Here is a 10,762-nt window from a genome sequence, read left to right as displayed (position 1 = left end):
CACTTCTAAAATACATTCTTAATAGCAAAACATAATGTATTTGATGGCATACGAAACACTTTTTACCTCCAAAAAATATCCCTAAACCTCCCATAAGCTTTAATGCACTTAAACTTTTTGTCCTGAATATGCACAGCTGAAATTGGGGGCCTTTTTGTCATCAAATATACTAGTGTAAATACAATGAACAAAAACAAAAATGACAACACCAGAGAAACGAGGTTTAACAAATAAGGTTTTTGCTTAAAGCTTTAATAGTAAGAATTTCAGACATTAGTCCTTCGTCAGAAGAAAGAGAAAAGCATAAGGAAAGTGAGAGAATAGTCAGAGAAAATACACACACACACACATTCTGTTAATGTTTTTTTACGTTCAGTTATAATAAAAACAGTTTCACATTAATCTGAATACTTTTGTAGAATACAAGTTTATTCTTAAACAAGAATATTGTTGACAGTGCCTTCAAAGTTTCGGCTAGTTAAGCCATTGTCAGACTGTGTGCGTATGTGTATATATATATATGCTGGTGACATGAAAGGCTCTCATTACATTCTGTTTAGAGGTTGGTGTTAGAAAGGGCATCAAGCTGTAAAAACCAAGCCAGACTGGAACCTGATGCAGCTTTCCAGCTTAAACATATCCAGTCAAACTGTTTAACCCATGCCAGCACAGAAAACAGATAGTAGATAATGATGATGATATATATGCAAATTGACATAATTAATAAAATGATTTATTATTTAACCTTTTTGATACCAACCCACCTGATACAGTCACAAGTTCTATGATATAAATTTAGCAGTGTATTTCAACAGAAATATTCTTTTCTACCCTAGGTACAAGGCCTGAAATTTTGGGGGAGGGGCCAGTCAATTAGATCAGCTCCAGTACGCGACAGGTACTTAATTTATCAACCCCGAAAGGATGAAAGGGAAAGTCGACCTTGGTGGAATTTGAACTCAGAATGTAAAGACAGAGGAAATACCACTAAGCATTTCATCCAGCATGCTAATGTTTCTGCCAGCTTGCCACTTTATTTCAACAGAAATATTATAACAAAAGGGTGAACATGCATCTCTCTTATTCCTGTCACTCAAGTTCTCTTCTGTTAATATCTCACTAAGTTGCTCTCTTCCTACCCTACATATGTTATTTTCTGAGATTAGAAGAAGGGCAACACTTGGGTCTTTGCAGGTTCTGTAAGACCAGTGAGCTTGACATTGTTAATGTTCAGATGTTCATTTAAACTGTTTCAGGTCAACATCTTGCAGGGAAAAAATTCCAGAGGGCCAGCTTTTTGGTGAGAAAGGGATGGGTGTACAAGAGGGGAAAGACAAATGGTTTGGTGGTGCCTGAGTAGGTCAAAGTACATGAACAAACTAAATGCAAGGAAGAGAGGACTCTATTTAGTTCTGCTGAGGTCAAAATAAGTATTCTTGTACTCAGACAACTAAGATCCTTTACTTAGTTTTGCCTGAGATAAGACAACCTCTCTTGTATTGGTGCCATAATAAAATGTACTTTGTACTCTGTGAAGTTGTTCATGGGAGAAAGAGCACCCAGCCATAGAAATTATATCAGAGGGCTTAAAGGGAATTGAACCCCTAGAAGACTGGATGATGTGAAAACTAACTTCATGAAGGTAACTAAGGACCATATTCTCCAGATCTGAACTGATGTGTGTGTGTGTGTATACTCACACACACACACAGGTACATATGAGAGCCTGTATGTTTGCTTTCAGCTGCAATTGCTCATTCAAAAGTGTGGAACACAGTGTTGTCAGTTTCTCCTATCAACCAATTGTCTGAGCACTTCATGTCTTTGAAGCCAGGTAGAATAAATTCTCTCTTACTTAGAAAAAAGATAAGAGCTATGAAGGGCAACTGTCTGTAAAACAATAACTCCAATAATATATTCATCCAAGAAGTTTGCTTCCTAATCACATGGTTTTGCAATCAGTCCCACAACATGGTACCTTGGGTAAGTGTTTTCTACTATAGCCCCAGGCCAGCCAAAGCCTTGTGACTGGACTTAGTAAAAGGAAACACAAAAAGCCTGGTGTGTGTGAATATATATATATATATATATATATATATATATATATATATAATACATTAAAAGTCCGTATGAATCTTGCTTCCTTGCTTGCAATGTTACTCAGCCAAACTGGCACATAATGGGAAAATAATATGAAATAATTTTACCCTGAAATGTTAATACAAACAAAATGAAACAAGTTTCATGTAAATCAGGAAAGTGCTTTTCAAGATATTAGACATTTTTGGGGTATAAATACCGAAAATGTTGCTTAATGGGAAAATAATCTTCATCCTGAAAGGGAAGAAACTCTTACCTTTCAATTAGACTGAGTTGACAGCAAAAAAAAATACGATTTTTTTTTTACAGTAAATGTTTCTATTTTCACTTTTGTTAAACACAGTATTTTAACTGTTACATGCTACAATGTAACAGTTATTTGCCATAAAGGACCCAAAATACCTGTTACGTGGAAGCATGGCTTGCAAGAAATAGCAGCCAAATCTTTCCTTTTCTGGGGAAAGGAACCATTTAGACATGATTTCGAAGTCACATTCGTTGAAAGCATGCAAAATAACCTGGAAACGAAAAAAACCCATGAAACAAAACTTTGTTGCTAGGAAACTCAGTTTCCCAGTGACCCAATGGGTCATGGGTAGTCTAGTATTACATTAAAAATCAACTTCAATCTTGCTTGCTTGCAATGTTACACAACCAAACCAGCGCATAATGGGAAAATAGTTTGAAATGTGAATGCAAACGGAATAAAACAAGTTTCGCATAAATCAGACCAGTAGTTATTGAGATATTCGGGGTTCTGGGGGTATAAATACCCAAAACTGCATAATGGGAAAATAACCCTGAAAGGGAAGAAACTAACCTTTCCATTAGACACATTATAATAATCAAAATATTTTAAAGTGAAAATGACTTTAAAAATGCTGTAAATATTTTGTAAAAACCCGTTCGTAACATCAGTGTGAAATAGTTTTTTTCCATAGGTCTCTTTTGAGTGCATTCAACATATCTCACCTCCAAAGATTTGGCTGCTATTTCTAGCATGCCCTACTCTGCATAAGAGTTGTTTACAATAAAGGACCCAAAATACTTGTTACTTTGTAGCAGAGCATGCAAGAAATAACAGCCAAATCTTTCTTTTTCTGGGGAAAGGAGCCATTTACTGCGTGATTTCAATGTCACATTTGTTGAAAGCATGCAAAATGACATAGAAAAGGAAAAAAAACCCACGAAACAAAACTCCGTTTCTGGGAAACTCAGTCTTTCCAGGTACCTTGAATTACTGGTGACCTACCAAGTCACAGGTAGTCTAGTATACATATTCTTTTATTTGGTTGTCATTTTGACTGCAGCCATGCTGGAGCACTGCCTTTAGTTGAACAAATCGACTCCAGGACTTATTCTTTGTCGGCCTAGTACTTATTCTATCGATATGACAATAGAAAATCTGCCTCAATAAACTCTGTCCAATTCATGCAAGGATGGAAAACTAGACATAAAAATGATGATGATAAATGATATTTATATATATATGGTTCAAATTTATAGAAAAAGAAAGATGACAGGTGAAGGAACAATAAGCAAGTGTTTTAGTTTGATGCTGGGGGAAAATGAAAAAATCTTTTACGTTTCAAGACTATGCTCTTCAACAGAAAGAAATAAGAAGAACATGTGGAGTTCAGAAAGTTCAAAAGTCATGGTAGATTAGAGCAATTTACATCAACAAAAATAAATCAGTGAGGTCCATGAAGAGTCCAAAAGAGTACGAAGATCCAGTGGTAATCCAGGTAGAGTGCTGGTATGTAGATGAGGAGAGGTGCTGAAAGTGGTTAAGATATGCAAGTCCAAGAGAGTGGGCAGTTCAGTCAGGATATGTGTGTATGTGTAAGATGAGATGTCGTTATGTGCTTTTGTAGGCTGATGAATGTGTTCTTGTTGGTTGATTAATTTCTGTGCAAACTGTCTTGTCCATATAACCATGGGAAAATTAATAAAAAATAGTATGAAATACTATTCACATATATAGAGGATTATATATTTTTGATACATGTATGTTAAGACATTTAATATAGAGAAAAATTGACATGTTCATAAGACATACAGTATTGTATTCATTTCTTTGTTCCTTTGCATCAAATTTTTCATTATACATCTTTAGCTTGTTCACTCACTCAGTCTTTCCAAACATATTCACCAGACATTATTTACATTTGACAGATATTTGTCCTCATCTTATTTGTTTGTTAACACAACGTTTCAGCTGATATACCCTCCAGCCTTCATCAGGTGTCTTGGGGAAATTGGCCACTACACCAGATTCCCATGGGCATCTGGTGTAGTGGTTAAGAGCGAGGGCTATTAACTCCAAGATTCCAAGTTCGATTCCAGGCAGTGACCTGAATAATAATAATAATAAAAACATCAAAAAATACCTTAGGAATGAGAACCCAGGTTTGAAATTTCCCCAAGGTACCTGAAGAAGGCTGGAAGGTATATCAGCTGAAACATTGTGTTAGCAACAAAGATGAGGACAAATATCTGTCAAATGTAAATAATGTACATAATTCCTCATCTCTTAAATATAGAACTATATTCACCAGAGTAGTTTAATTTTTGCCATTCTATAAATTGCCTTAATTTTAACAGAAAACTAATTTGAAATTTAACCTATTCAATTCATTTTGTACTTCCTGAGTAATTTTAGTCTCCCTTCCTTTTCCTGTTGACAATGTTTTTAAATTTGTCTAGTTTATGTTTGTTAGTCCAATCAATATAATTAAGACTTTGGAAACCAGAAATCATACAATGACAATGCAAGAGGATTGGCAGTATCCCACCATGGTTGTCATTTAAGAGTTCATGATATTCATGTTTAGTAATGTCAGTTATTTTGTCTGAAATTAAAACACAAATGAATAACGCCTTGTCTTTAAGTTTTTGTAAATGTTCAGGTCGTTTAAATGATGTACCACCAACATATTCCTCCAGTTCAATATTGAGAGGTTTTTTATCATTTAGTTCAATTTTTAGCAATTCATTTTGTATGTCTTTAGCTCTATCTTCATCTTTTTCACAATAGACTATAATGCAATCATATTTGTCACTCTTATCACCTTCAGGAACGCCAGTCATATTTGTGTATTTGAACGTTTTGGTTTTACTGAAAACAAGAGAAAAATCTTTAAAGAAATTAAGAATAACATAATTGTATAATTCTTTGTTGTTAATATGTTTAATATACATGTATTGAGTCACAGCTGACTAAATCAATAAAGTATTGGCCTCCAGGTCTAAAGGTGAGGGTTTAAGACAATTTTTTCTGTTCGTGTTCTAAATAAGTGCCATGAGGTGGTTTACTTACTGTTGAGATAGTATATGCACATTATAATTAATGCATTCTCTTCTAGCTTACTAAACTAGACTCAAAAACTGTAAACTATATCTTCATTTGTTTGAAATAGTATAAGCTCCAGCAAATCAGTAAACAATGATAGTTTTCAATAACAGTGTTGGATAAAAAAGAAAACAAACAAAAAAGATGTACACCTACAAATTCATTAATAAGCAAAGGTTCCAGTATCAAATTATGTGACAGTACAATTGATTAACAAATGGAAAACAGTTATGTATTCAATACTTCTATGACTGTAGTAAGGAGACATACATAGATTGTCTGTATGTGTATGTAATATTTATTACCTGTGTCGCATACCTGGCACCCATGCCAGTGGTACATACACCTGTGGAGCACTGGGCCTTACAGAGTCAATGTGGTTGATGTCAGTGTTGCATAAGTGGTACCTGTACCAGTGGCACATAAAAAACATCTTTCAAGCATTGGGCCTCACAGAAGCATCTGACACACATGCTGGTGGCATGTAAAAAGTACCTGTCAAGCATTGGGCCTCATGGAGACAATGTGGCCGATGCCATTATCATGTAATTGGCACCTGTGCCAGTGGCATGTAAAAAGCACCCTTCGAGCATTGGGCCTCACAGAGGCAATGACAAATGATCAGGACCTTTGGTAATATGCTGTGCTTGAGAAGAAGAACCTTTAAACCAAGTGAAATCGTAGTCATGGTGGATATTGGTATCATGCAACTTTTACCTGAGCTGGTGGCACATAAAAGCACTCATTACACTCTGAGAGGTTGGTGTTAGGAAGGGCATCCAGCCATAGAAACCATGCCAAATCAGACTGGAGTCTGATGCAGTCCCTCAGCTTACCAGCCCTAGTCAAACTGCCCAACCCATGTCAGCATGGACAACAGACATTAAATGATGATGATGATGATAGATGCTTCCTTAACATTTTAGCTTCTCAAATCAGATTTTGGCAAGACAAAATTTCCCTTATGGTTAGTCCACATTATTCTGTAAGGAGAATAGGGTCACTTCCCCAGTTTCTCTAGTGTGTATATTCCTTCCAGGATGGGATACCAGCCTGTTGCAGGATTACTCATTTTTACTAGTTGAATGGACTGGAGCAACATGAAATAAAGTGTTTTGCTTAAGAACACAATGCATCATCCAGTCCAGGAATTGAAACCACAATCTTATGATCATGAGTTCAATACCCTAACTGCTAAGCCATGTGCCTTCAAAGATTTCCCTTATATACAGCAGTAATTTGGTATGAGTAGATGTTATAAGTTGAAGTTGAAAACATAAATGGAGAGTAAGAAGGGAAGTAAAGTATGGAGTGGAAGTAAACAAAAGAGGGAAGAAGGTGCAGGAGAAAAGATTGTCGATGTAACTGGTTGGCCTAGAAGTGAAATGTTCAACTGAATTAGCTGTAACACTAAAGAGTACTATTGCAAACAATTCATATTATAATGTCACTTCTCTCATTCATGTGGTTTCTAAAAAAAACTCATAGTCATACAATAATAACTTGTGTAAATGCTTTAGCATTTGACATGTTATATGTTCAAAGTGGTCAGATCTGGCATCTCACACCTCCCCAATAATGTCATTCTAAAAATATACAAGCACATCATTGAAATCTTAATGCTACAAAATAATGCATGACTAATTCAAAACAATGTCCACTTTTCCATGGTTGTATAGATCGAGTGGAATTTGGATTTCCTACAACCGGATGCCATTTGACAGCTTAATCAGAGTTAGTCAGGTAGTACAGAGATGTGGCATATCTGAAGACTGGTATAGCAGTGTAGTTATCAAGTACTGCTACAAGGGCAAAGATGATGCTCTACAAAGAGCTTGGTCCATCAAATTGATAGACCAAGTTATGAAAGTAATAGAAAAACATTTAGCACAATTATTTAGGAAGGGAATTTAGATAAGATACAGTTTGAGTTGGTACAAGGATTAGGGACTACCAACAAGATAACTACACAAGTTCTTAGTAAGCCACTACACCTAATATCATGTCTTGTTCTGTTGTCAAATGTTCACTAAGAAATCTAGGTATAGATGAATGATTTGTGAGAGCTATGCAAGTCATGTACAGATATATACTGTCAGCAAAGTGAAATTAAGCAAAGTGTTCAATGAGGAATTTAGTATGCAAGTAAATATCCATCTTGGCTCAGTTCTCAGCTTCCTTTTGTTTATTGTAGTTCTAGTCATTATAGAGGATTATAATTTGTTGTCTGGTGGAACTCCTATATGCCATTGATCTAGTTTTCATAACTGACCCTATCAAAGAATGAGAGAAGAATTTCCTTTTTTTAATTTTTTGGTAGTTGCCAGCAGCCTCTCCATACAATCTTACAGTCTTCCACTCCCCTACTTCAACTCATCTGATGTCTTGAGAGGCCATATGGACACCTCATCTGCAGTACCTATCTTTTCATCACTTCTGATTATTCTCTCCCTCTCCTAAATGAGTAACCACGAAGCTCTTCTACAAGAAACTTTGTACCCCCTTCCACTTCTCTCATACTTACACTCCTCATCCCCTAGTATAAAGCCAACATCCCCTCCCTTGGGTTTCATAGTCTTGAAAGCTTCATGGCAACTTCAATAGTGTTGGTGGCACAAAAAAAAAGGCACCTAGTACATACTGTAAAGTGGTTGGCATTAGGAAGGTCACCCAGCCATAGAAACCATGCCTAAACAGACTCTAGAGCATTTTGCAGTCCTTGGACCCACTGGATCCAGTCAAATTGTCCAACTCATGCCAACATGGATCATTAATGTTAAATGACAATGATGAGACAAAGCCTAGAATCAAGAGGTCTCAAATTGAACCAAACAATGACAAAAGTTACAGTTAGCAGGAAGGAAGGCAGGATTCTACTGATATCTGTTAAGCGTCCATGCTGAATGTGCAGAAAAGGTGTCAACAGGAATGCCATTCAGAATATCTACTGTGAACTATGGATACCGAGAGATGTAGTAGGATCACAGGCAGCCAGCCTGAAAGAAAAGGATGTTGTATGTGGTGGATACACAAAAATAGGTAGCAGTAAAAGTAACCATAAAATGACTTTCTTCAAATGCTTGGAAGGTTCCCAATAAGTAATTGACAGTTTTCAAGACCTAGGTGACCTAATTAGCAGTGGCGGTGGGTATTCTAAGAACATTGCAGAGCAAACACAGGTATGAAAAAATTCAGGAATTTATTATCTTTGATGGTAACCAAAGAATTTTCCCTGCAAATGAAGAACAAATTGTATGAAGCTTGCATAAGAAGGCAAGTATGCTTTACTAAATGTGCAATGAGAGTGTGAATGAATGACAGAACACATAACAGGTAGTGAATTGGCAGAGTCATTAGAGAATCAGATGGAATATCTTGCAGTAATTGTTCTGACTCTGCACTCCTGAGTTCAAATTCAGCCAAGGTCAACTATGCCTTTTCAGGCTTGATAAAAAAATCACCAGTCCAGTTTGGTGCCCATGTCTATGTATTCTACCTCAACCACATGAAATACAAACCTCTTACAAGTCATTCTAGAATAACATGTTTTTGACACAGCCTTTTCCAGATTTCCTGTCCTATCAACTTAGAAGGTATATCTCAAAATTAAGTAAACTTTTTCACACTCCTCTGACATACATTCTTCAACAGATGATACTCTGACACTAATCCATCATTTTCTGCATGCAAGCCTTGCCCACACAAACTTAAAACTTCCTGCAATCATGTGCATCATCAGAAAACAGAGACTTCAAAACATTGCAATGGAAACTTGACAAACTAGTCTCATTCAGAAGAATTAAAACATACACTACATTTTTCAAGAAAATAAACCCACAAAACTGCATTCTGTTCAACCTAAGAACAAAAATCAAGTTACAAATGGGAGCCCTGAAACCAGTTAACATACTAGAAATAGTAGTAACATTTCCCTCAAATCACACGTTAATGTCTTTAAAGTACCAGTGGAATACATTAAACAATATATTCTTAGATATATAATGCTCAAGATGACAGGTTAGTCATGGTTGGAATGCTTATAATCATTCTGACCAGTTATGGTTGACCGCTGATATTAAACAACCTGATTAAAACCATGTTTCAAGAAGACATGATCAAAGCATTACAGTGAAGACCATCCCATTATATACAATATATATATACAAGGAGGCCCAAAAGTAGGTTTACAGTTATCACGTAGGCACTTTAAATTTCTTTTAAAACATTTTATTTAAATTTCTATCTTGCTACCATATTGTTTATGCACACCTTAAGCAGACAATGTTTAATCTCACAGATGCTCAAAATGTCCTCCTTCAACATTGCAACATTCTTCAAACCTCTTCAGAACACTCTGACACAGTGCGGTACAAATTCCGATCTCCATCAATTTCAGTGAATGCGTCAGAAATAAAATCTTTTAATTCTATTACTGTTTTGGGATTCTTCTCATAAACCTTGTTCTTTACAACACTCCAAAAAAACAAAATCCATTGGTGTCAGGTCAGGTGAACATGGAGGCCATTTGATGCTACCCCATCTTCCAAACCAATGCTGTGTGGAAAGGCTTGGTTAAGGTAGTCTCTTACAGTCAACTGAAAAAGGAACTTGACAAACTTATCTAAATTAGCATAGCATAATGGTTTCAGGTTTTTTTAATAATTAAGATCAAAACTTAATGAATATATGAATGCAAAAGAGATAGTTGAATAACTGAAAACCTACTTTTGGGCCACCCTATATATATATTTGCAGGATCCAACTGAATCAAGGTATTTCAAGAATAAGCATACCAAGTTAGGGTTGAGAATAGCATATCCATGTATCAACTGTATATACAGATACTCACGCATGTACTAATGCACATACAGACTTGTCCTACTACTTACATATACATGTCCATGAACAGATCAACATGCTGATCGATATAAATATTCATGTATGAGTAAAATCACAAATGTACTCAAGGTCCACTTTAAGTTGCAGACTCAACACAGGTAAAGTTCCAGGTATGGTGTAAAATAAGTAAGAACACAAATGGATTGAGGCTCACAACAGCTGTTTCAGAAGCATTTTTTATTGATGGATAAATCAATGACATCATGAAAAAACCGTCTGAAACAGCTGTAGTGAACCTCAGCTCATTTGTGTACTTAATTATATATATTTCTTTTATCTTTTAATTGTTTGTCATTAGACTGTGGCCATGCTGGAGCACCGCCTTGAAGAACTTTTAGTTGAATGAATCGACCCCAGTACTTATATTTTCTTTTAAGCCTGGTACTTATACTATTGGTCTCTTTTGCTGAA

General features: G+C 35.9%; 1 protein-coding gene across 2 annotated transcripts in view; it reads right to left on the bottom strand.

Moving 5' to 3' along the window:
* Positions 1-4,526: 4,526 nt before the first annotated feature.
* Positions 4,527-10,762, bottom strand: part of LOC115213022 — a 15,339-nt gene continuing 9,103 nt past the window's right edge. For both annotated transcript variants that reach the window (XM_036504023.1, XM_029781921.2), the window contains exon 2: positions 4,527-5,218. In XM_036504023.1, coding sequence (XP_036359916.1) covers positions 4,759-5,190 — 432 coding nt within the window. In that variant the 5' untranslated portion in view covers positions 5,191-5,218 and the 3' untranslated portion in view covers positions 4,527-4,758. The remainder of the gene's footprint in view (positions 5,219-10,762) is intronic.

This window comes from Octopus sinensis, linkage group LG6 (assembly GCF_006345805.1).
Source record: "Octopus sinensis linkage group LG6, ASM634580v1, whole genome shotgun sequence".
NCBI lineage: Eukaryota > Metazoa > Mollusca > Cephalopoda > Octopoda > Octopodidae > Octopus > Octopus sinensis.
Note: the sequence above shows the minus strand (reverse complement) of the source record. Positions and strands in the feature narration are given on the sequence as shown.